At 36.8% G+C, this 23,359-nt stretch overlaps 1 protein-coding gene and 1 long non-coding RNA gene across 7 annotated transcripts in view; both read right to left on the bottom strand.

The window, feature by feature from the left end:
* The window catches only part of ypel2b (yippee-like 2b), a 48,164-nt gene that overhangs the window by 22,721 nt on the left and 2,084 nt on the right, over positions 1 to 23,359 (bottom strand). For 3 of the 5 annotated variants that reach the window (XM_067365188.1, XM_067365185.1, XM_067365190.1), the window contains exons 1-4: positions 20,626 to 20,759; positions 15,293 to 15,522; positions 15,030 to 15,073; positions 12,704 to 12,812 (exon numbers count right to left, since the gene is read on the bottom strand). In XM_067365188.1, the coding sequence (XP_067221289.1) occupies positions 12,704 to 12,812; positions 15,030 to 15,073; positions 15,293 to 15,409 (270 nt within the window). In that variant the 5' untranslated portion in view covers positions 15,410 to 15,522; positions 20,626 to 20,759. Of the gene's footprint in view, positions 1 to 7,076; positions 8,624 to 12,703; positions 12,813 to 15,029; positions 15,074 to 15,292; positions 15,523 to 20,625; positions 20,760 to 23,359 lie in introns of those variants that run through there. The other 2 variants (XM_067365189.1, XM_067365186.1) reach the window with 2 other exon arrangements.
* Positions 647 to 3,627, bottom strand: LOC137004656 (uncharacterized). Of its 2 annotated transcripts, XR_010892164.1 has the most exons (4): positions 3,352 to 3,405; positions 3,002 to 3,199; positions 2,704 to 2,854; positions 647 to 715 (listed from the first exon to the last, which is right to left on the bottom strand). It is a non-coding gene; the product is annotated as an uncharacterized lncRNA (long non-coding RNA). The 2 variants fall into 2 exon arrangements; XR_010892163.1 differs by having other exon boundaries at positions 3,002 to 3,627.

The raw sequence follows: 23,359 nt of genomic DNA, 5'->3' as shown, positions 1-23,359 counted from the left end.
AAGCTTGGAACTACTCCTTTAGTGTTCCACTGAAAAAACATATTCATATTTTTGGGTGAACTATCCCTTTAAGAGTTTGCTCTTGTAAACACTAAAAAGATGCAGATGTGAGGTCATTGGCCAAAAAAAGACGGTTCTCCCTGTGGACTACACTTTCACCAGCCAATAAACGGAACCCGATCCGCTCTTAGCGCCATCATTCCTTACTGCAGTCTGGTGTTTCTGGAACATGAGCACTTGGTGTTCTTTGTTTGATTTTCTGCTGAGTCATTACATCCCTAGACACTTCATCCTATGGCTGGATAGAGCACCTCTGCTTCCGTGTGCTGCTCATACTCCTGCATTTATTCAAGGGATAGTTCACTTAAATATGAATATCTGTCATCATTTACTCATGTTGTTCCATAGCTGGATCATGACATTCTTTCTTCTGTGGAACACAAAGGATATTTAACAGAATGTCTTGAATTGTTCTTTTTCACACAAATGGAAGTAAAAAAGGTGCGTTCACACTGTAAAGAATGATTGTTATTTTAATGGTAAAAGACTGGAAAAATTACTATGGTGAAAAGTGAGTTAATTAGTTTCATAGACGCAAACTCCTCACCTTTCAGTGAGAACTCACGCCCCGCACAGTGTTCTCACCTTTTTCCCCCCTTACACGTTTGCATCCCTGTGGTTTACAGAAAGTTTCCGTACTATATACGGCAAATAACTGTAATAGATGTAACAGAACATTTAATGTAATTTTACAGTAAAATACCATTAAATTTACAGTTTTGGAAGTGAAAAATAACAAGTTATTGTATAATTTACAGTAAAAAAAAAAACGTAAATTGACATTCCCACAATTCCCTGCGTGACACTTCACATTTGATGTATTTTCGTTGAAATAGTTTCTAATCAGTTAGTGTTTTATGTTATATATATATATATATATATATATATATATATATATATATATATATATATATATAATATAATTTTTTTTTATTTTATTTTATTTTTTACTGTTAATTTAACTGCTTTTTTTGTACACGGTAAAAAAAAAAAGTTTGAACTGTAATTATTACAATATAAACCTTTAAATTATATTAGTAAACTAAGTGCTGTCCCGTAAAACCTAAAACGTTGCTACCATATTTTTTACAGTAAAATTCTGGCAATCACAGCTGCCGTTTTTTTACTGTAAATTTTACAGGGTTTTTTTTTTTAAAGTGGCCAAGTCAGAATTACCGTTATTACAAGAGTCCAAATTGTAAAAAGCATTCATGTCATTGCAGAGCTCTGACCTGTGGGCCTCATTTATAAAATGTTGCGTAGAAAATGTCCTACATTTGATCTTATGATCATTTCTTAAATGTGCATTATGTATGTAGAAAGAATGTGAGTACGCCTCTCTTTCAGATGTGAAATTTAAAAATGATCTTGAAATTGTGCGCAGCTGAATGGTTTTAGGTCTCCGCCTAGTATTCTCCTCCTAATTAATGTCATTAACATATAAAAGAGCACAAGTCAATGTCCAAAAGCTTTACTGAATGGCAAGAGGCAAGAATTGCTTAGTTTTCCAAATACAACAGTACGCCGACTCCACAAGGAAAAGTGCAACTGTCTGCTTAGACCTTGATGTGGCATTTTTATAAACATGAACGTTGGCATGAATTTTAGCAAGTTTTATAAATGAGGCCCTGTACCATGTGACCACTGTATCACCTGACTGCTGCAGATTCGTTTTGGCAGATCGTTTTAGATTTGTAAACAGTCCACAGTAGATTGTCATCTCATATTAATAAAAACAAACAAAAAAACGTTGCATTTAGACCTTGCATTTAAAAAGTGTTCTGTGTAAATGTCCCCTTAAACTGATAGTTGGCCCAAAAATTAAAAATTCTGTCATTAATTACTCAACATCGTGTCCTTCCAAACCAGTAAGTCTTTCATTCATCTTCGGAACACAAATTAAGATCTTTTTGATGAAATCTGAGTGATTTCTGTCCCTCCATAGACAGCTACTCAACTGACACTTTGATGCTTCAAAAAGTTCATAAAGTGATCATTAAACTAATCCACATGAATTGAGCGGTTCAGTCCAAATTTTCTGAAGAGACTCGATCACTTTATATGATGAACAGATTGAATTTAGGCTTTTATTCACATATAAACATTGATCAGCGAACATAAACAGAATTTAAACTTAAACCTGCTTGATGCACGAGAACAAACTTCTTCCGGAAGTAGAAACGTGCAGCGTAACACACGAGAATGAACCTCATTGGTTCTCACACATCAAGCAAACATGCTTGAACTTCTGTTTACCACAACGGTTGTGTGCGTTGATGAATGTTTATATGTGAATAAAAGCCTAAATTTAATCTGTTCATCATAGTAAGTGATCGAGTCTACTCAAAAAATTTGGACTAAATACATGGATTAGTTTTACAATCTCTTTATGAACTTTTTGAAGCGTCAAAGCGGTAGTTGCATAGCTGTCAATGGAGAGACACAAAGCTCTCCGATTTCATCAAAAAAAGACCTTCATTTTTGTTTTGAAGATGAATGAAAGTCTTATGGGTTTGGAATGACATGAGGGTCAGAATTTTCATTTTTTGGTGAACTAACCCTTTCATTCACTTATCCAGCTGTAAAATATTGTCATCCCATGTTTAATGCCTTTAATTATTTCTTTCAGTGTTTCACAATTACCTGGAAATGTTGTGGCTTGGCATCCAGCTCTCTGACTAACACTGACGTTATTTGCGATGTGATAACTTCCTTGCTTTGTTGAATCATCGTGCTGAGGGAGCGGCGAGACAAGATGTATGGCGTTTTGCAAGAGCGGAAGGTCATCTGAGGACTTGGAACAGAGGATACAGTTATAATCCAGTGTATATATGCTCTCTGCATGCGTTTTCCTTTGTAGCTCCTGTGTACATATTCATCTATCAACCACCAGAGAGCTGGGTAATCAACTGTAGGTGATATTATTCGCCCACACACTCACCAGAGCACCACCCAACCTCTGTCAGACCTTAAACAACCTCAGTCAGCGAGCTGTGTGAGATAAACTCCAGGCCCAGACACTGAATGACACCAGCCCTTCACAGACACACACTTGCACTGCCTCCTCCGCAACTTGAGGAGAAAGAGAGAGCCAGTTGCTAGGAGACGCGGCCTCCAGTGCAAACACAGAGCCATCTGTCTGTGTAAAGAGGAGACGTAGGGCAACTGAAAGGCTGGCACAATCCCTGGAACAACAGAGGAATGGAGAGCAGCCACCATCTTGTATTTTAAGCTCCTCCATATTGAAATAATGCTCTTTTTGTTAGAGTGAGCCCACATCTGGATTTTTACCTCATCTTCAGTGTTGAAGGTAGGACTGGAGTGTATCTGCTAATCACGTTGGGCCTGAATTTAAAATTTTAAACTTTTAGTTTCAAGACAAAACATTCATTCAAACAATATTTCACCCAAAATTAAAATTATTTAGGTTATTTACACTAATGTCATTCCCAATTTGTAGGGTATTCTTTCTTCTGTGGAACATAAAAGGAGAAGTTTAGCAGAATGTCCAAGCTGCTCTTTTACACTGAAAATGAATGGGAATTGGGGAGTAACATACAAGTGGACCATATGACTTGTACCAAAGACTATAGAATAACACAAGACGTGTCACTCGTATAGTTTTGAATGGGAGAAAGTGTAACGCACAATATGGCGGAATAAGTCCCGCCTTCTAAATAAGAGCCAATCGCCGACTGGTAAAGTCATCGCGGCACTTCAGTGGCCGTTAGAATTGCCGGTTTCCATAGAAACAGTCAGACGCGCGTCTCTTCGCATTTAGGTCTGCGCATCCGCATTAGCTCGATCCAGCCTGAAAAATACCGTTTTTTGTCATGATTCGAGCGTTTAAAAACTAAATTTATGAGCCGGTTGTTGTTAGATTTCATTGGTGATTTCAAATATGAAATTTAATCGTAAGGTTGGCGAACAGTTTTGGAGAATTTGATGTTTCCCCATTAAAAGAGATAGGGCATGATGCCCAGGATGCCCGAGAGGCGTTTCAAAGATGGCCGCCGAGTGAAATGACTTGTTTTAAAGGGACTTTGCTTGTACACCTTACTACAAGTCTTTTTAAAGGGATAGTCCACTCAAAAAAATACTTTTTTTTTGGGAAAAGAATGTTTTTTTTTTTTTGTCCACACAGTGGAAGTCAGTGGTAACCAACATGAAGGTATTTTAATTGTTGGCTGAACAATGTCTTTAAGAAATATCATTATTTTGTAAAAGGAAAATCTTTGCAAATTCTAATTCACATTCAATCACCTTGTGCAAGTGTGAATGGGATTTGGGAGCTACTGTGAAGCAAGTCTTGTTAACAAATAACAACTTTAAAATTTTGGTCTACTTTACATTTTAGCCCCACTCCACTTTCATTGTATGGAAAAGAGCGGCATGGACAGGTTAAATATCTCAGTTTGTGTTCCACAAAAAGACAAAAAACATTGTGATTGGAAAACATGAAGGTGAGTAAATGGCCAAATTGTATTTTTTAGTGTACTGTCTCTTTAAAATAAGTGTGCAGTTATGAAAAATGTCTAGAAAAATAAAAACATAAAGCAAATCAATCAATATTTCAGTTTTATTGACATTTTATATCAATGTTGATGGGAGTCCCAATAATATCATAATCCTCTCATCATCCATTTATAAAATACACAACAGTTGAAACTTCTTACTGGAATACAAAAGTAGTAAATCTTGGTGTCCAGACATAAAGCGATAACAAATGCAACAACTTAGTCCCTGACACAGATGAAAATCAGTTATGATGAATAAATACATTTATGCACATATATATTACCACGTGTTAATTTAATTTTTGTGTCAATTAAATATGTCGAGAAGCTTTTTTTTCCACTATACATAACCCGACATGCTACCATTCTCTGCACCCAAGCAAAAAATAAAAGCTTTTTTTGTTAGGTCAACTCATTTACAGTTGGGTCTTTGGTGATTTTTGGAGACAGTGAAGTGTCATTTAGTTGTCTTGGGTACAGAGGAGCTATGATTAATAGTATTTTTAATTTAGATAACCCAATGGATAGGCAGTGTACGGTCTCATCTTATATCCTTATTCCCTAAAGTGTCCATTAACACGCAAGAACAGTCAAATTAACAGAGTGAAACTGGGACCAGCACAAACTGTTGGAACATGAAACACAGACACAAAGATGATAAAACACCTTGTGAACTGCTATACACAAAGGTTTACATTCACGTAATTATGCGCATGTTTCATCCAAAATCAGTTAGATGGTCGCTTTATGCAAAAAGCACGTCTGTACCCTTCTTAAAAGGATAGTTCACCCAAAAATGAAAATTCTGTCATCATTTACTCACCCTCAAGTTGTTCCAAACCTGTATAAATTTGGAAGTCAATGTTGCGCCACAACTTTTTGGATACAAACATTTTTCAAAATATCTTTCTTTGTGTTCAGCAGAACAAAGAACTTTATACAGGTTTGGATTCTTACTTTTTTTCCTCGCAATTGCGAGTTTACATCTCACAATTCTTTTACTATTTTTAAAAAGTTTTACTTTTTTAATTGCGTTATATACACTAGCGAGTTAAAGTCGCGATTATGTGTTATAAAGTCAGAATTGTGAGATATAAACTTGCAATTCTGACTTTTTTTTTTCAAGGCCTTTTTTTTCCTCAGAATTTGACTTTATATCTCACAATTCTGAGAAATTCAGGATATAAACTAGCAATTGCGAGAAAAAAGTAAGAATTGTGAGTTAATATCTTGCAATTCTGAAAAAATTCAGGATATAAACTCGTAATTGCAAAAAAAAGTCAGAATTGTGAGTTAATATCTCGCAATTCTGATAAATTCAGGATATAAACTCGCAATTGCGAGAAAAAAGTCAGAATTGTGAGTTAATATCTTGCAATTCTGAGAAATTCAGGATATAAAAAAGCAATTGCAAAAAAAAGTAAGAATTGTGAGTTAATATCTTGCAATTCTGAAAAAATTCAGGATATAAACTCGTAATTGCAAAAAAAAGTCAGAATTGTGAGTTAATATCTTGCAATTCTGTGAAATTCAGAATATAAACTCCCAATTGCGAGAAAAAAGTCAGAATTGTGAGTTAATATCTTGCAATTCTGTGAAATTCAGGATATAAACTCACAATTGCAAAAAAAAGTCAGAATTGTGAGTTAATATCTTGCAATTCTGAAAAAATTCAGGATATAAACTCGTAATTGCAAAAAAAAGTCAGAATTGTGAGTTAATATCTCGCAATTCTGATAAATTCAGGATATAAACTCGCAATTGCGAGAAAAAAGTCAGAATTGTGAGTTAATATCTTGCAATTCTGAGAAATTCAGGATATAAAAAAGCAATTGCAAAAAAAAAGTAAGAATTGTGAGTTAATATCTTGCAATTCTGAAAAAATTCAGGATATAAACTCGTAATTGCAAAAAAAAGTCAGAATTGTGAGTTAATATCTTGCAATTCTGTGAAATTCAGGATATAAACTCACAATTGCAAAAAAAAGTCAGAATTGTGAGTTAATATCTTGCAATTCTGAAAAAATTCAGGATATAAACTCGTAATTGCAAAAAAAAGTCAGAATTGTGAGTTAATATCTCGCAATTCTGATAAATTCAGGATATAAACTCGCAATTGCGAGAAAAAAGTCAGAATTGTGAGTTAATATCTTGCAATTCTGAGAAATTCAGGATATAAAAAAGCAATTGCAAAAAAAAAGTAAGAATTGTGAGTTAATATCTTGCAATTCTGAAAAAATTCAGGATATAAACTCGTAATTGCAAAAAAAAGTCAGAATTGTGAGTTAATATCTTGCAATTCTGTGAAATTCAGAATATAAACTCCCAATTGCGAGAAAAAAGTCAGAATTGTGAGTTAATATCTTGCAATTCTGTGAAATTCAGGATATAAACTCACAATTGCAAAAAAAAGTCAGAATTGTGAGTTAATATCTTGCAATTCTGAGAAGTGAAATTAATAAACGTAATTTCGGGAGGAGTACGCCCATCTAATCTTCCAATTAATACCAAGGTATAAAACCAGCATCTTACCTCTTCCTGTTGTTAGTTCTTTTGGCATCCCTCCTCCTCCCCTTCTCCTCCTTTTGTACTAATTTTGCCTGTTATGGGGGGCAATCGGAGCTCGAGTAGGATATTCTTTCCGAGCCCATCTATAGCAGACAGCAAGCCAAATCTGTTTACCACCTACGCTAAGATTTTATGGGCACACAAACTCGTGAAATTCAGGATATAAACTCGCAATTCTGAGAAAAAAAGTCCGAATTGTGAGTTAATATCTTGCAATTCTGAGAAATTCAGGGTATAAACTCGCAATTGCGAGAAAAAAGTCAGAATCACGAGAAAAAAGTCGACAAAAAAGAATTGTGAGTTAATATCTTGCAATTCTTTATTTCTTGCAATTGTGATTTTTTTTATCTCGCAATTCTGAGAAAAGAGTCAGGATTGTGAGATAAAAAGCAATTATCTTTTTTAATTTTTATTCAGTGTCAGAAACAAGCTTCCATATGAGGGTGAATAAATGATGGCAGAATTTAAATGTTTGGGCGCACTATCCCTTTAAGGTGCGATCACATTAGTGACATTTCAGAAAAATTTCGCTGTCAAAAAGAGTCCATTGTGTTTCTCTGAAACAAAGCTCACACATAACAGTCACTTTCAAACCAAGCAGTTTTCTATTGGTCAGCCCAGTGAAATCATGTGACCAACTTGAACACAAGAGAACTTTTTCGCCCTCACGTGAAACTCCCAAACACATGGATTGAAATGACTGGATTTTGTCTGCAAAATTTCGCCGAGCAACAGTAAATGTGACCGCACCTTCAGACGGTTTAAAGGAATAGTTCTCTTAATGTATTCTCATTTTTGGGTGAACTACTCCTTTAAGCCCTCTGTGTTGGTCTGTCAGAGCCTCATTCAGAGATCTCTCCATGCCAAGTCTCCTCGCTAGCGCAGATGGCGCTAACCTCAGCTGAATTCGGATAGGTCAGCCTGGTAGTTTCTCACTGACACCAAGTGGAGAAAGCCCCATCAGCTCGGCGAACTCGTGACCCTGATCCTGCCAAGCACAACGTGCCCTCCAAGCCCTGCCTTATGTCAAATACGTGTATGAATAGAGCCGCTTGTAGCATAAACAGTCGGGCTGAGATGAGCGTGAGATGCGGTATGCTGTTGTTTTTACACACATATGTCTGTACACCTTGTGTATGCATTCATGTATCTCAGTGTGCTCCCATGTGCCAGGGCGGACACACACACATGCGCGCTCTCTCCTCCAGACACACAAAGCCCCCCGGGGCGGCCCGCTCTCCTGATATCGTCCAGCTTGGGGCGTATGTGTGTCAGCAGGAGATGGAGGGTAGAAGAGGGTTTAAGAGGGTAATGGCAAACCAAAGTCAGTCATCCACCCACACATTCACCATCCACCCTTCATCCGCTTGCTCTCTCCAGGACGCTCGCTCAGTCCCAGCCGTTGTCCTTGATCATGTGGGCGAGTTCGATAATGAACTTGCCCTCTTTGTACTTCTGACTGCTCTCAAAGGCATGTTCCTGGGGGCAGGAGGAGAGCGAGAAACCATATTGACCGCAGGACTAAGTTGGATGTGAAACTCATTATCATTTATGGGTCAGTGACAGTTTGTTCACAATAAAAAAAGGGAAAATCGTTCATCATTCATGTTGGTTTCATTTAGTTTTGAAAAACTTTTATGCCATTGTCAAAAAAAGTTACAATTGAATGACTCTAAAAATGTCATGTGGTGTAACCATCAAATAAAATAACATTTTCCTTCCACCTTGAATACATGTGAGTACACATCTTCATTTTTTTTTTTTTAAGTTTTTAAATATATTTGTCAAGGCAAAAAGTATCTTTTCAAATATTATGAATTATTAATTCAAAATATATTATGCTTTTTGGGGAGTTGCACCACATGACATTTTACAACCTGAACTTCCAGCAAACAAAAATATGTTTTAAGAATATTTTGATAACATTCCTACGGAAGAGGATTAGGGCCAAGCAATAATAAAAAAATAAAACCATCTTGAGATTAAAGTTGTTAAATTTTGAGAAAAAACTTGTTAAATTTCAAGAAAAAAGTCGAGATAAAATGTTGAGAATAAAGTCATTAAATTACGAGAAAAAAGTTGTTAGATTATGAGAACAAATCCGTTAAATTATGAGAAAAAAAGTCATTAAATTTCGAGAAAAAATGTCGAGATAAAATGTTGAGAATAAAGTCATTAAATTACGAGAAAAAAGTTGTTAGATTATGAGAACAAATTCATTAAATTATGAGAAAAAAGTCGTTAAATTATGAGAACAAATTCGTAATTTAACAAATTTGTTCTCATAATTTAATGCATTTATTCTCAACATTTTATTTAGACTTTTTACTCGAAATTTAACAAATTTAATCTCGAGATGGTTTTATTTTTTTACTATTGCTTGGCCCTAATCCTCTTCCGTACATTCCAATTAAGTTATGAAAACGTTAAAATTTACATTCCATTTCATCAATTTGAAAGTGTTATGTGAACGTTACTTTTGAATGTTCTCTAAACATTCGGAAACAAGTAGTAACAAAAAACAAACAAAAAAAAAACTTTTCAAAAACATTTCAGGAAAAAAAACATTTTATGAGTGATATATAAATAATGTTCTTGTGCTAATGTTTTGAGAACATTATTAAAAGGGTCATGAACTGAGAACTCAAAATTCCCTTGATCTTTTGAAATATAATAGGTCATTGTACTATAAAAACATCTTGTAAGTTTCAGAACTCAAAACTTTCTCATCTGTCTAAAAACAGCTTATATTGAAGCCATTCTGGAAAAAAGGCAGATTCTGGAATGTGCCACTTTATGACGTAATAATGTGGCTAAGCAACGCCTGCTTCTACACCACTGCCTGTTTAGCCCCGCCTACTGATTTGCGCATAGTAGGTAAATAACGAGAGAGGCAAACACAGGACTGTGCAGAAACCAAATGATAAAGATGGCTCCAAAGACAACAAGATACTGAACAGTGTCAAATTGTGAAAAAACACAATCTTTGCATTGCCTTCCTTCTGATCCCAACATTAGAAAAGAGTGGATGAACTTTATTTTTAATGTAGTTCCTGATCACGTCAGTAAAAACTTGGTCCTTTGTTTACTTAATTTTACAGCGGATTCGTTTACAAACAAGGCACAATTCGTTGCAGGATTTTCAGCAAGATTGAAACTAAAAGACGATGTTGTGCAGACTATATTGGATACTGGATTGGATATTGTCGCACCACACAAGTGTGAGTAACTGGTATTTATGTGTTTTAAAATTGTGATTAAAATATATACAGAAAGCGATCAAAGAAGACTCTCTTTATAATGGCTGAAGCTGTCGATCACACAGCACGAGCTTATCTGGGCTATCGCCAAAACTCCAGTTATTAATCTCTAACTGTATTTACACCATGTTAACACTGTTAGTAATGACAGAAGCAACTATGAGAGTGAAGAAATCAAATTCCGATGACACAATCACTGCCATCACACGATCAACAGGCTACAATGCTCATGCTGCAAGCTGTCATGTGACGGGAGTATACCTCAGTATATACACTTTTTACAATTAGTTGACATGTGTAGGCCCTAATAGTAAAAATGTGGTAAAGTTTTCATAGTGGGGGCACCAGTTCCACATGTAAGACTTATTTCAAATGCAAACATGACAGCCAAACACAGCAGTGGGTGTTTACACTGAAGTCTCACAACAGACACACCTCATCCAGTGTTGCCAACTGCTTTCAATTGAAAGTAGCTAAAACCAGTAGCTAAATGTCACTAGAAGACGTCATAATGGCAAATTCACTGATCTATATAAATATGAATTTAGATCAGTGGGCAAAATAAGAATCTAGATAAGGTTTGTCCAAGAAGTTGCTAGATTTGTCCCTGAACTTTTGAAAAAAATCTCAAAAGGGATGGGGAAGTCACTAAATCTAGTGACAAAATCCTTAAATTAGCAACACTTGCCTCTTCAAAGAGAGCATTCAGATCAGAGGGGCTAAAATAAGGGTAGAAAAATAGCCTTTTATTTCTAAATTATGACAATTTTTGATGTAAAAATTATACATTATAAGTTCACCTCAGGAAACACTATGAAAAATGCAGTTCATGACCCCTTTAAAGACCATCTTCAAACAAACCAGATCATGTGTGTATATTTGCACTGTTTGTTGTTTTCTTGTGGTATGAGATAGAGCGTTTGGTCCCGGAAGTGAGAATGTTTGTTCATAACTTTGAGAGAACCTTGCCAGCTCATTCTGAGAACATTCCCTGTTAGCTGAGCTAGCCTTGTCCCATCATAGAAAGGTCAAATTATGACAGTCAGCAGGTATCCTGTTTATATTATGCATGTTGGTTACACCATAATTCTGTTAAAACACTTTTTTTTTTCTAAGAAGAATTATGCCATAAAGTTTCCTTTTCAAGTATTTCATTCCTTTAATGAAGCTTATTTTCTTCATTATTGTATCAGGATAGTTGTATCTCTGACATTCATGACCGTACGACCCCCCCCCCAAATATCATAATTAATTTTAATTCAGTAATTAAAAACATGCTCATCATAGAAGATGTGCATTCAAGCCATTGTATTGAACATTTTAATGTATTTCTAAATAAATAAAAAGGTAGAAAAAATGCTGTTTCACTACAGCATTTAAAATTTGTCTTTTCTTTTTATAGCTGATGAATGCAGGCAGCATGCAGCACTCATCAGATTTCTGGAGAAGGGCACTGGGTCAAGCTTGCCTGATTTTCTGAAACGTCTGCATTCACATTGACATAAATATCTGAAGTGTTTATAAATAACCAGGTCACTATGGGAACGTATACTTGTTTGTGTGCATATTGGTGTTTGCATCGGTCTAAACTCCATGTCAAGGGCGACCGGAAATCCACTAGCACCGAAAAAACAATCGGCATGCGGCACAGCTGCTGATTAAAAATGGACACCATGCAAGGAATGTGTCCTGCTTAGACAAGCCTTCATGAGCAAGCTTGAACTCGCAAAGCCTTGCATATTAATTATGTGCTATTATTTCAAAATGATTGTGACTCTGGTGACCTTTTCGGTCAAACATGCAAACACATTCAGTTTTTTCAGGTAAATGCAGCTGCAATTAGGCTATTTGTTGAGCAAAGGGCATATGGGTGTAAACAAAAAGCTTTAAAGGGATAGTGCATCCAAAAATGAAAATTTTGTCATCACTTACTCACCCTCATGTTGTTCCAAACCTGTATGAGTTTCTTTCTTCTGTTGAACACAAAAGAAGATATTTTGAAGAATGTTGGTAATCAAACAGTTGACGGAAAAAATACTATGGAAGTCAATGACTACCTTCAACTGTCTGGTTACCAACAATCTTATTTTGTGTTCAACAGAAGAAAGAAGCTCATACAGGTTTGGAACAACATGAGGGTGAGTAAATGATGACAGAATTTTCAAAAAAAAAAAAAATTGGGTGAACTATCCCTTTAAGACTATTATATGTAAACGACCTCTCTTATGAGGTGATGCCACTTTTATGTAAATGTACTTTACATAACTTAACTTTCCATGTGCTGCGAACGTTTTCTTACATATTTCCACCCCAGTGTGGTTTTGCAGTTTTCGCAGTAGATGTCTGCCACTGCATGAAGCCCCGTGAGCAGAACCCTCTCCTCTGCAGGGCCACATCCCACGTTCACTCTGAGGAGACCAGGGAGACACAATCACACACAGGAAGCTACAATCAGGTGACATGAACAGAGTTTATGCACTACCTTTCATAAGTTTGGAGTCAGTACGTTTTTTTTTAAAGGTTTTTTTTCACCAAGGTTGCATTAAATTGATGATAAGTAACAGTAAAGACGTTTATCATGTTACAAAATATTCCTATTTTAATGAAACGCTATTCTTTTGAACTTTCTATTCATCAACGAATCCTGAAAAATGAAACGTATCCAAAATATCAAGCAGCACAACTATTCTTAAAGGGTTAGTTCACCCAAAAATGTCCAGAAAGGTAATAAAAACATCATCAAAGTAGTCCATGTGACATCAGTGGGTTAGTTAGAATTTGTTGAAGCATCGAAAATACATTTTGGTCCAAAAATAACAAAAACTACGACTTTATTCAGCATTGTCTTCTCTTCCGGAATCCTTTCCAATGAATTGATTCCATTAAATCCTTTCATCTGTCGGCGTTGGTAATGCACTTTTATGTCTTTGTTTTTGGCGATTAGGACATCCGCGACATGCACACTTACGCACCATTTTAAAAAATATAGCAATACCAAAATGCAAACAATGTAGAAAAGCTTGAATACAGCGTGCGTCTCCCTCAGACTGTAAACGAATCTCGGGCGCACCGGATAACACGTCAGCAACGTCTTACATCAGCAGCGTCACTGCGGAGTTGTGAACCACACTCCGGAGCAGAAGGGGGTGGTAATGCACCAATAAGCTGGATGCCAACCACCGTAAAACAGGAAAGAAGAAGAAGAAGAAGCGGAGTCGTGAACGTGAATTGACAACAGATCCGGAAGAGAATACAATGCTGAATAAAGTTGTAGTTTTTGATATTTTTGGACCAAAATGTATTTTCGATGCTTCAAAATGTCGTGGATGTCCTAATCGCCAAAAACAACCACGGCGACGTAAAAGTGCATAACCAACGCCGACAGATGAAAGGATTCAATGGAATCAATTCAATGGAATCAATTCAATAGAAAGGATTCCGGAAGAGAAGACAATGCTGAATAAACATTTGGACCAAAATGTATTTTCGATGCTTCAACAAATTCTAACTAACCCACTGATTTCACATGGACTACTTTGATGTTTTTATTACCTTTCTGGACATGGACAGTATACCGTACATACATTTTCAATGGAGGGACAGAAAGCTCTCGGACTAAATCTAAAATATCTTAAACTGTGTTCCGAAGATGAAAGAAGGTCTTACGGGTTTGGAACGACATGAGGGTGAGTCATTGATGACATCATTTTCATTTTTGGGTGAACTAACCCTTTAATATTAATAATAATAAGAAATGTTTCTTGATCAGCAAATCAGCATATTAGAATGATTTTTGAAGGATCATGTGACACTGAAGAGTGGAATAATGATGCTGAAAAATCAGCTTTGCCATCACAGGAATAAATCACATTTTAAAATATATTAAAACAACTATTCTAAAGTGTAATAAAATCTCATAATATTATTGTTTATACTATATTTTTGATCAAATAAATGCAACCTTGGTGAGAAATAGAGACTTCTTTCAAAAACAGTAAAAAAGCTTTCCAACCGAACCCCTTCAATTAAAGTCCCCCTGTGGTGAAAATCATCTGTCTATGTAGTGTTTTTAAAATGCTTTAAGACAAACCATGTGCAAATTCATAAGTCAACACTATTGCTGAGTATTTTCTCCTTAAAACTGCAGTGAAAAAAAAACATGGTTTGAACTTGCTGGTGTTTCTTACATCAAAAACTACCTTGCATCCAATCGCGTCATCATGCGGGCAGGCACAGGCATGCCATTAACTATGATCGCTCTGAAGCAGGGGAGTCTCAAGAGAAGCCAGGTTATCCTGGGATATAACTCTGTTGATATGAAAAATCTGGTACAAATTAACAATAAAGCAGGTGATTTATGTATATGATGTATATTACGATGTTATGATGGACTATATGCCTTTCTCCACTGACGTTCTGAGTTGTTCATGGATCCACGTATACTAAATGCAGCAATGTTATAGAGTTACATTCAAGCTATTTTAAGGCATGAAGACATTTTTTGTCACAGAAAAAAACATTTAAATATGTCATTTTGTTGATCAAAGATAAAATTATTGACTACAGGGGGACTTTAACATAAATGTACAAACATATATCCATGTGAAAACACAGAAACAACTTACACAGAGTTGAACAGATAAGCTCTGCCCTGACTTCCTTGAAAGGACTAGAGGAAAAAAGAGAACCGCATGTGATATCACATTTAAATGCTAATCTGAAACTGTGTTAAAGAGCAGCTTTTCATCCGTGCAGAACTGATGTGACATTAAACAGCATGTGTTGCTTTTCCAATCTGTGTGCCTCTCATGTGCTTAACAAACATGTTTGTTCATGTCCTGTTCCCTGCGCCTGTTGTCAGGTCATAATTTCTCAGCTCATTAATCACCTTGGAGATGAGCTCGTCATGGTTGGCGAGGTGTGCTCTGCAGTGGATGCAGCTGTAGGTGCGGTGGCAGCTGGGCAGATACGCCTGGAAGGTTTTGGAGCGCGTCATGGTGACCATGGGCCGGGTCGGTGGGCGGTGCAGGAAGGGGCTGCCGGCCCAGGTCGGCTCACATGGGAAGCACCGCAACACACAGGTGAGGGCCGTGGTGGGGCGGGGTGGGAGGTATACACCTGCACACACAGGGATGTGTATCACAGCTGTATGAATTGCATTGCACTCTTTGTGTGAGCGACCTCTGAGTAAACCAGTGAGTTTGAGGTGGGACTATCTGTTGAACAAGGTTAGATTACTATTGCTCAGGGTAGGGTTAGACACCAATAGCCAGTTTATTATTCAAAATCTACAATGTAACTGAATCTACAGTGTAAATCATACAATTCTTGAACAAATTAATATCACACAGTAAAATCCACAGAGTTAAATCATCTCTGCTCAGAGTACATATGCTCCCTCTCTAAATAGTGTTAAAGTAATACTTAAGCACAGTTAAAGTTATTAAGATAATTAAGCAATTAATAAGGCTGTGACTGAAGTCAGTTGTAGTTCTTGTGTTTCTCTTTTCTTCAGTGATTCTGCTTGTTAACAGCAGGTGTTCATCACTAATGCTCAATCATCACTTAATTAATTGCTTAATTATCTCATTAAGTTTAACTCTGCTTTAGTGTTATTTTAACACTATTTAGAGAGGGATCATATGTACTCTGAGCAGAGTTGATTTAACTCTGGAGATTTCGCTGTGCATAAGCAGGAGCTTTTTAGTTCAATTATAACCATACAGTGCAACCATTGTAGTCTTAATGATTAATGAACAAATGACTTGTTCTTTTTAGTAAATTAAACACATACATCTTACAACCTAACTTAAGGCTCGTGTGACTTAAATCAGTGTAGTTACTGACTAATTGCTCATATGACAACATTTATTTAAAGGACTAGTTCAGCCAAAAAAGAAATTTCTGTCATTTATTACTCACCCTCATGTCGTTCCACACCCGTAAGACCTTCGTTCATCTTCAGAACACAAATTAAGATATTTTGAATAAAATCCAAGAGCTCCTCAATAGACAGCAATTTCAAGGTCCAGAAAGGTTCTACAGACATTGTTTAAATCATCGACGTGACAGCAGTGGTTCAACCTTAATTTTATGAAGCGCAGAGAATACTTCTTTCGCAAAAACGAAACGAAAATAACGCTGTTTATGCTCAGTGCTTCCAGGTTCTATGTCAGAACGCCGACTCATTATTGGCCGGCTGCATGCCGTGTGCTGCTCACATGAACAGGGTCGGCCAATACTGTGCCGGCATTCAGATGTAGAGCCTGGAAGCACTGAATGTAAACAGCATAGGAGACTGACACAAAAGAGAAGATACTGTTGAATAAAGACATTATTTTTGTTTTGTTTTTGCGCACAAAAAGTATTCTTGTCGCTTCATAAAATTAAGGTTGAACCACTGTAGTCACATGAACTGTTTTAACTATGTTTTTAACACCTTTCTGGACCTTGACACTGGGGGTTAAATAGCTGTCTATGGACGAGTCAGAAAGCTCTTGGATTTCATCAAAAAATATCTTAATTTGTGTTCTCAAGATGAACGAAGATCTGGAACGTTTGGAACGAGTAATTAATGACAGAATTTTCATTTTTGTGTGAATTAACCCTTTAAAGATACACAGTTTTGTCAGTAGTATTTTATAAAAATGAATGAAATGTTACAATATTTTTTGTTTGTTTAGTTTTTATTATTCAATATACAGTAAATGCCAATTATCGAATTATCCAAAGCGCTTGGTTGGTTGCTGTGGTATTTGTCCTGCCCCTCCTCCAAAAGTGCCAGTATTTAGCGCTGTGTTTTATCCAAAGTTGAACATTATTCAACACTTGGGGACCGCAAAAGAAATGCCACGCGCTCAGCGTGAAACAGATGATCAGCGCCTCGTCACGCTGCTGCCGTTTTAAAAAATGTGGCGCTCCCATTGAAAACAACTGAAAAAATAAGCCTAAAAACACAAAATACTAAAAGAATTGTTAATGGAAACGTTGAGTAATTGGGTTTGTTTGTAAGAGGTCAATTTCTTATGGTTCCCATCCCTAAACTTTGGTACATAACTTGTCATATACAGTTTACACTACATCAACAAAACCTTAAATCCAGTGTTGTTGTTGTTAAAGGTGCTAAAGAGGATGTTTTCGTCGACTGAGAAACCAAAGACTGTTACGGAGTTTTTGAAATGAGTGCATGCGTAAGAACAACCCCCTCCCTCATTTTGAGGGAACGCCTCCCAAAACTCGTGCACGTGTATTGGAACATGAGTGTTTACCACAGGTATTCACTGTGTCTTGTTAGTGGATTCATTATGTCGGACTCACCGCAGGTAACTCATAATCTGCAGTTGTTACTCCTGACAAAAACATTACATGCAGCGCCTGTGGAGTGTGGAAAGTTACTGGAGCGCACAGCCGCGCTCGTCTCTCACAAGGAACATCATGGCAGCGATTGACAAGCCAGAGGGCCAGTTGGCTGATGTTTTTAAGGCCCTACCTCGTGCACAGATGATGTATATTAATATTCTTCCTTTCAGTCCACCTAATAAATAGTCTTTTATCAGTTAGTAAAGACAGTTTCAAGTAATATTGCAAAAATGTATAAAACAAAACATCCTCTTTAGCACCTTTAACTAGTTATTAAAAATCTTTTTCATTAATTGAAATAAAAACTAAATAAAATAAAACATAAATATTAGATGAAAAACTTCAAATCTTCAAAATAAATAAATATATAATAGTATATAAATGATACTAAAGCTTGGGCCAAAAAGTTCTCGGGCCATACAGCAACACTCTCAGAACAACTTAGCAACAGCATAGCAATGCCATGGCAACCACCCACAACACCCTAGCATCATGGTTGCCACTCTTTCTATTTTGTTCCAAGTGGTGCAAAAACTGCACACTTCCCCTTTAAGAATGTCCAGCTGTTTTTATGCACCACTCTGATGCTTTATTGTTACATTACTCTCTCAGTCAGAAGGCTTTGTTGAGACAAGGGTGAGCACGTCTTAAGAGTCCAGAGCAAAAAGGCGGCTCTTATGTTCTGTCCATTGTTTCCCCGTCAAAGCGTGGGGCTGAGGAATAAAGAGGCTACTGATGGATCGAAGCGCTTTCCCACACAAACACACAACCGTCAGCTGGGGTAAACGCACACTCGTACTGCAACATGTCCACAAATAAACTCTCTAACATTCTGGTGACCCGCTCTCGCCCCAGTTTCACACTCTGACCCATGAGGGTATTTTAGGACTCTGCGAGTTTGCTCAGGACATGATGCTGAAAAGGCCCTGTGGTGTTTTCTTACAGTTTACCGTCAACCAAGCGATACACTTTGTGACACTGCTATAACTGCATAATAGATGAGATAATGGACTTGTCTTTCTCTCGCGCAAGCTTTGGGAGATACTAAGTGGCTATTATTTGTTCAAAGTTAATACTGGTTCTGACTTTATATTATATTTAAACTGAAATGTAAGATGTTTTGTTTGAAAACATCAATAAATTATCATAAGAGTGGAAACCTGATGGTTTAGCAGTATTTCAGGGAGATGTAAACTATCCTTTGAGACTCGATGCTGAAGGAAGCAATGAGTAAGAAATGATCAAATCCACCTTTTATTGCTCTGAAATATTTTCCCCCAACATGTTTCTTGGGATTTTCAGTTTGTATTACTTCTTATTCACACAGCTGCATATTGAATTCAAGTTTTGGATTGCCATAACAGGCAGATCGATTAAAGCAAAGGGAGAGAGTCTCGGTATGGTTTCATCATGCAGACAAAAACACATTGGCTGAGCTCTGATCCGTGAACGCTGATGAACCTTCAGGCACAACCAGTTCAAATACTGATCACTGATCCAACACATAAACTGTGCCACAGATCATAAAGCTAGACACAAGCTGAATGCAAAGCAGCACATCTTATAAGATGCTTTATAGTAATTGTATGTAGTGTTCAAGAGATTAAACTAGGCTGATAGAGGCCAGAAGATTTTCTAAGCTGTGGTTTGTATAGAACAAACACTACTAAAAATCATAAATACCAGCATTAAAGGAATAATTCATCCAAAAATTAAAATTCTGCCATAATTTCTTCACCTTCATGTCGTTCCAAGCACATTTGCTGTTATTTTTCCACAAAAGTAGATTTTTTAATGTTTTACACAGCTCTTTCCTTTCAACCCTGGATTTACTTCGAAACAATTTTCACTCAGAATTCGCTAGTAAATTATACAAATAATTACAAAGAAATGGCAAGTAACACTGAATTAAACAAAGTTTTGAAGTAGAAAGACTAAAATAGTATTTTCTTGTAAAACGTACTCCAGTAATATGTTTTATTTAACTTTGAAAAAATAATTTTTTACCGTAAACAAACAGTTTGTGACTAGGTCTGTCATGCTTCAAAAATGACAAAAAGCACCATAAATGTAGTGACTTGTGCGCTATATCTAAGGGCCTGTCCAAATACCCACACTTGTGGTCTTGACCACTTGTCTACTTCCATGATGTATTTCCTGTATTTGGCCCAAGAGGGCGTGAAGACTGCAAGTGTGTCTAGAACTTTTTATTACCTGATGGGACACACTTATAGTGCTGTAAAAATGCTTTATTAACACGCTTTGATTTTCAATACTTTGCACTTTAAAATAAACATCTTTATGCCTGTTCAGCAGTCCCTAAGTAACAGGCACAATTTAATAACTGTGCTGCCTCTAATTAAGTGATAAAAAAGCAGTTGAAAGCGTTTACATTATCTTTGCACCAATAAAATGCGCAACATTTTATGTTATACTACCAAATTATATGTAATATCTTATTAATTTAACTTACACTGGAATGTTTTCCTTGACATCCCGCAATTTCGGGGCATGCGAGTTCCTGAACATGATGCATGATGGGATACGATTACCACTAGTGTTTATTTATTGTGCTTTAAGGGCACTGAGCTTTGGCATTTTTCAGACATTTTTCTTGCACACTTACTTCCTGTTGCATGCATGCGCTCTCAGGTGTGGGTATTTGGACAAGCCCACAGTCTTCTGAAGCCATACTCTTTGTTTTACGGAAAGAGTTGCATTAAGATGTTTACTTTTGCGTTCCATGAAAAAAATAACAGCATACAGGTCTGGAAACATGATGGTGAGTACTGTAAATAACTTTAAGTTTTCATTTTTTGGTAACCAGTACCTTTAATTTAGTTAATTTCCCCCTTAAATTACCGTAGTCAGCCGTATCCGGTCCATATCCAGATCAGACGGTGGACCTGCACCTAGACACGACCACAATGCAGCCCTGAATGTCAGCAGAGATCCTGTCAACTAGACAATCCTCTGTGAAGGCCTCGTCGATACGACAGCCATCGGCACAGATCCTCAGCAAAGACCACAAGAACCAGACAAGTCCTCCGCACAGACCCTATGACCAGCTTCGGCTCCATACTGCCGTGATGAATTTGATCTTCAAGCAAAAGGAACTGGATGAAATATTTGAATTCTATCAATCCACAGTCTGATTTCTGAATTGTGAAGCAGCCTGAATCATAATCACACTGTGTTCGTTCATTGGCCAGAGGAGAACTGACCCTTCAACTGAGCCTGGTTTCTCCCAAGGTTTTTTTCTCCATTCTGTTCCACCTGATGGAGTTTGGGTTCCTTGCCTCTGTCATCTCTGGTTTGCTTAGCTGGAGACACTTAAAGGGTTAGTTCACCCAGAAATGAAATTTCTGTTATTTATTACTCACCCTCATGTCACTCCACACCTTTAAGACCTTCATTCATCTTGGGAACACAAATTAAGATATTTTTGATCAAATCCGATGGCTCAGTGAGGCCTGCATTGACAGCAAGTTAGTTTACACTTTCTAAAGCTACTAAAAGCATATTTAAAACATTTCATGTGACTTCAGTGGTTCAACCTTATTAAAGGTGCCATCAAATGTTTTTTTACAAGATGTAATATAAGTCTACGGTGTCCCCTGAATGTGTCTATGAAGTTTCAGCTCAAAATACCCCATAGAGTTTTTTTTGGGGCATAATTAGAAATGCGCCGAATCAGGTTGCGGTCCCTTTAATTCTCGTGCTCTCCGCCCCCGGAGCTCGCGCTTGCCTTAAACAGTGCATAAACAAAGTTTACACAGCTAGTATAACCCTCAAAATGGATCTTTACAAAGTGTTCGTCATGCATACTGCATGCATGCGTCGGATTATGTGAGTATTGTATATTGTTATATTGTTTACATTTGATTCTGAATGAATTTGAGGCTGTGCTCCGTGGCTAACGACTAATGCTACACTGTTGGAGAGATTTATAAAGAATGAAGTTGTGTTAATGAATTATACAGACTGCAAGTGTTTAATAATGAAAATAGCGACGGCTCTTGTCTCCGTGAATACAGTAAGAAACAATGGTAGCTTTAACCACATTTAACAGTACATTAGCAACATGCTAACGAAACATTTAGAAAGACAGTTTACAAATATCACTAAAAATATCATGATATCATGGATCATGTCAGTTATTATTACTCCATCTGCCGTTTTTCGCTATTGTTCTTGCTTGCTTACCTTGTCTGATGATTCAGCTGTGCACAGATCCAGACGTTAATACTGGCTGCCCTTGTCTAATGCTTTGAACATGGGCTGGCATATGCAAATATTGGGGGCGTATATATATTAACAAAGTCCCTTTAAGACAAGTCATTTCACTCGGCGGCCATCTTTGAAACGCCTCTCGGGCATCCTGGGCATCATGCAGCTCCTATCTCTTTGAATGGGGAAACATCAGTTTCTCCAAAACTGTTCATCAACCTTACGATTAAATTTCATATTTGAAATCACCAATGAAATCGAACAACAACTGTCTCATAAATTTAGTTTCTAAACGCTCGAATCATAACAAAAAACGGTATTTTTCAGGCTGGATCAAGCTAATGCGCATGCGCAGACCTAAATGTGAGTCTCTTTTAGGTCTGCGCATGCGCATTAGCTTGATCCAGCCTGAAAAATACCGTTTTTTGTTATGATTCGAGCGTTTAGAAACTAAATTTATGAGATGGTTGTTGTTAGATTTCATTGGTGATTTCAAATAAAATTCTAGGGCACCTTTAATTTTATGAAGCAAGAATACTTTTCGTGTGCCAAGAAAAACTAAATAATGACTTTATTCAACAATATCTAGTGATGGCGATTTCAAAACACTGCTTCATGAAGCTTTATGAATCTTTTGTTTCGAATCAGAGGTTCGGAACTTTGAATAAAGTCGTTATTTTGGGGTTTTTTTGGAGCACAAAAAGTATTCTCATCACTTTATAACATTAAGGTTGAACCACTGAAGTCACATGAACTGTTTTAAATATGTTTTTAGTAGCTTTCTGGGTGTTAGAAAGTGTAAACTAACTTGCTGTCAATGCAGGCCTCACTGAGCCATCGGATTTGATCAAAAATATCTTAATTTGTGTTCCCAAGATGAATGAAGGTCTTACAGGTGTGGAACGACATGAGGGTGAGTAATAAATAACAGAAATTTTATTTCTGGGTGAACTAACCCTTTAATATTCAACAATGTTATTGATTCGACTGCACTGACACTATTGGATGAGAACTGAACTGAGCTGGACAATGACAACACTATTTTCTGAAGAACTCCTTTATAGATTAAATGAACTAATTTAATAATTGATGATCTTTACAACAGAACTGAATCAACACTAAACTGACTTCAGCTAAACAATAACACTATTTTCTTTTAGAGCTGCTGTACTGAATGAACTCTGTTTGTATCATTGAATCATTTTCCTGTTATCACTGTAAAGCGGTTAAGCGCTATATAAATAAAGGTGACATGACTTGACTTAATGTCTCCTGCTCAATGCTCTGATGCATTTGTTGTGACAGAGAGGCAGTAGCACTCTTCACTTCAAGGCCTGTGCAACACGAGGACCTTCCTTATGTAACC

The sequence above is a fragment of the Chanodichthys erythropterus genome, chromosome 17 (assembly GCF_024489055.1).
Source record: "Chanodichthys erythropterus isolate Z2021 chromosome 17, ASM2448905v1, whole genome shotgun sequence".
NCBI lineage: Eukaryota > Metazoa > Chordata > Actinopteri > Cypriniformes > Xenocyprididae > Chanodichthys > Chanodichthys erythropterus.
This window is presented reverse-complemented; position numbering and strand designations above follow the sequence as displayed.